General features: G+C 40.8%; 1 protein-coding gene across 1 annotated transcript in view; it reads right to left on the bottom strand.

The window, feature by feature from the left end:
• Positions 1-501: 501 nt before the first annotated feature.
• The window catches only part of snx2 (sorting nexin 2), a 26,832-nt gene continuing 24,377 nt past the window's right edge, over positions 502-2,956 (bottom strand). The window contains exons 13-15 of the mRNA XM_076082551.1: positions 2,779-2,859; positions 2,611-2,682; positions 502-2,522 (exon numbers count right to left, since the gene is read on the bottom strand). Coding sequence (XP_075938666.1) covers positions 2,472-2,522; positions 2,611-2,682; positions 2,779-2,859 — 204 coding nt within the window. The 3' untranslated portion in view covers positions 502-2,471. The remainder of the gene's footprint in view (positions 2,523-2,610; positions 2,683-2,778; positions 2,860-2,956) is intronic.

Raw genomic sequence — 2,956 nt, forward strand, 5'->3', positions numbered from 1 at the left:
CACGTGAAAGAAGAAGAGCAGCTTGTTCTCACACACACACACACGTACACACACACACACACACACGCTGTGTAGTCTCTTAATAAAGTCAGATGTGAATTTGTTCATCTTCCACAGAAACCTGCAGCGTGAATATGACAGCTAGTCGATCCTGTGACGGCCACAATGCAAAGTAACATACGGCCTATATGCCGAGTGTGTGTGTGTGTGTGTGTGTGTGTGTGTGTGTGTGTGTGTGTGTGTGTGTGTGTGTGTGTGTGCAGAGCTGACGTGAAGCCTCCTGACAGTTTGTGTGAATCGTTTCCAGTCTCTGATTATCATTTTGAGGTCTGACAGTTTGACTGTCTTTATTAAAACAATAGAGAGAAGAGACAACACACAGGTGAGGACAGAGACAGGTGACAGAGGACAGGTGCTGTTCTCTGTCACCTGTATTATTAACACTTTTAATAATAATAATAATAATATAATATAATAAATAATAGCCAGTGCAGCCACAGGTGAGATACATTCCTTTATTGTAATTAAAGTTCTGCAGCGCTGCAGGAATGTCACGTCAAAACAAAAAGACATTCAAACAATCTGCTCAGATAAATAATTATCATAAAGTGAAAATAAAAAAATCAAATCAACTGAAAATACTCAACCATTGCACATCATTGAGGCGGCAAAGAAATGTGGAAAGACACAAAGTAAAATACAAAAAGGTGCAGAATGATTTAAGACGGCTGAAAATAAAGAAATTCCAGTTTTAATTCCAACAACAAGAGATGAAAAAACGATTTATATCTTCAGGATGTGGGATTTGATCCTGGTAATGAAGTGTGCTTTAAATTCAACGAAAATAAAACCAAGAACACGTTCAATGTTTCTGCCTGCAGCGCTCACACCGACCAACAGGAGGAGCAGTCGGTCCTCTGGACGGACGGACACCATCGCATGACAATCACTCACATCCTCCACACCTCAAACTACCGTCACTCTTCACTCTCCTTCCTCTGCATCGGGAACACGCTTGTTAGCATCGATGCTAAAGATGCTAACAGGCGTGTTTCCGATTTCTTCATTTCCCCGTTTTTACAAAACCCCCAAAACATCAAAGTCTTCGTCTTTGAGGGAAACGAAGAGGAGCAAACACACGAGGTTCTGTTCACGCTGCAGGTTCTCAGGATACGACGTTTGTAACGAGGTCCAAAGTTATTCTATATTGAGCGATGTGGACGATGTGTTGTAGTTTACATTTCCCACATTTTACAATATTTACGGTACCTCCTTAAAAACCATGACGGGAGTATTTTTGATCGTATTTGAATATTGATTTCCCAAAATATCGTTTCTGGGGGACACACTTTAAACGACAAACCCTACCGACCCAGTCCAACACAGGCCTGCTATATGAATCAGGAGCAGAGAAAAGGTACAACGTTTCTGCCATTTACTTCTATTATCGTGAACAGATAAAGCTCCCATTTAGGAGAAATATTTCCAATACGAACAACAAGGCTCCCTCATGTGGCTCAAAGGTGAACTGCATGTAGAAATGTTAAATAAAAGACTCTGGAAGAATCTTTGCTAATTTTATTTGGTGAAACAAATAAAATCTTCCAACTTGAAAAAATCTTTGAAAATCAAGTAATATTACAAAAGACTAAATATGAATCTGTTTCTAGGTTTGTAAATGTTGAGACGGCAGCAGTGAACTGAACAAAGTGAGATTGTTCCTCCTCTGCACGGAGGAGAGAAAACGTTGCCTTCACTTACGATCATACAGCAACAGAAATAAGTCGTTTTGAGATGCAAGTAAAGGAAGGGGGGGGGGGGGGGGGGTTGAACAGGAAGTACAAGACACAAAAATAGCACAAAGGATTCAGTGAGTCGTCCTTCAGCACCGACTCCGGATCAGATTCACAGCTCTGCTTTGAAATATTCTGACTTTCAGGTTTGTTTTAGTGGTTCCCAAAGCTGCTAGCACTGTTAGCATAACTGTTAGCGCCGATAAAACTACAATAATGAAATGTTTATGGATTAAATTCAACGGATAATTGCAGCTTCCTGTCGTCACACTTTCACATTCCTGCTTTTTAAACACGGAGCCGGGAAAAAAAATCTGCTTCGTTGGGAAAAAGAAAAGTGAAAGGTTTAAGACTCCATTAGGTCTCCATTTTGAATTTTGCTGAATTCTGAAAACACCAAGAAGGAAATAGTACGATGAGTGCAACACTGTTGATATTACAGTCTTATCGTGACAGCAACAATTATTCTGACAGGACTTGAACGCAACACCGAGTTCAGCGGGAAAGAAAATTAATAAAATAAAAGATGACAAACTGTGAATTCAAGAGTTTATCGTGTGGATTTTTTTTGAACTGCAGAAAAGTCTCTTCTTCTTCGCTCTGGGCACGAACAGGAGGAGGAGGGGGGGGCGGTGCATTGTGGGTAGTGTAGTCAGGACTGTCTGTTGTGTTTGGACTCTACGAGATGGCCTTGGCCTCGGGTAGGAAGGCGTCCCAGTATTTAATCAGCTGTGGAAGCAGAAAAGGGAAATGATTCACGTTTCATTCACGTTGGTTCTTTTGTAAATGTTATTGTTATTATGATTCTCTTCTTTACCTGCTGTTGTGTCTGAACCAGTGACTCGAGGTATTTGATGATGATTGTTTTAAAGTCCTTCACTCTCTCTTTCTGTTGAGACAACAAACAAACAAACAAGCACATTAATATCAGTGAACAAACAGATGACATCACACAAACATTCATCGATCCATCGGACCTCCTCACCTCAAACCTGCTCACTTCTTTGCGTATAGTTTTGGAGATTTGTTCAAAGTCTGTCTCTCCCAGCTGCACCTTCAGCTCCAGCTGCAACACAAGAGAGAAGACGACGTTTATTATCGTTAAAATACAACAAACACCCAGAAACCACCAGATGAACGAGAGACTATCCTCACTGTGTGGA

The sequence above is a fragment of the Anarhichas minor genome, unplaced genomic scaffold (genome assembly GCF_050575085.1).
Source record: "Anarhichas minor isolate MPS153535 unplaced genomic scaffold, ASM5057508v1 ptg000095l, whole genome shotgun sequence".
Classification (NCBI taxonomy): Eukaryota; Metazoa; Chordata; class Actinopteri; order Perciformes; family Anarhichadidae; genus Anarhichas; species Anarhichas minor.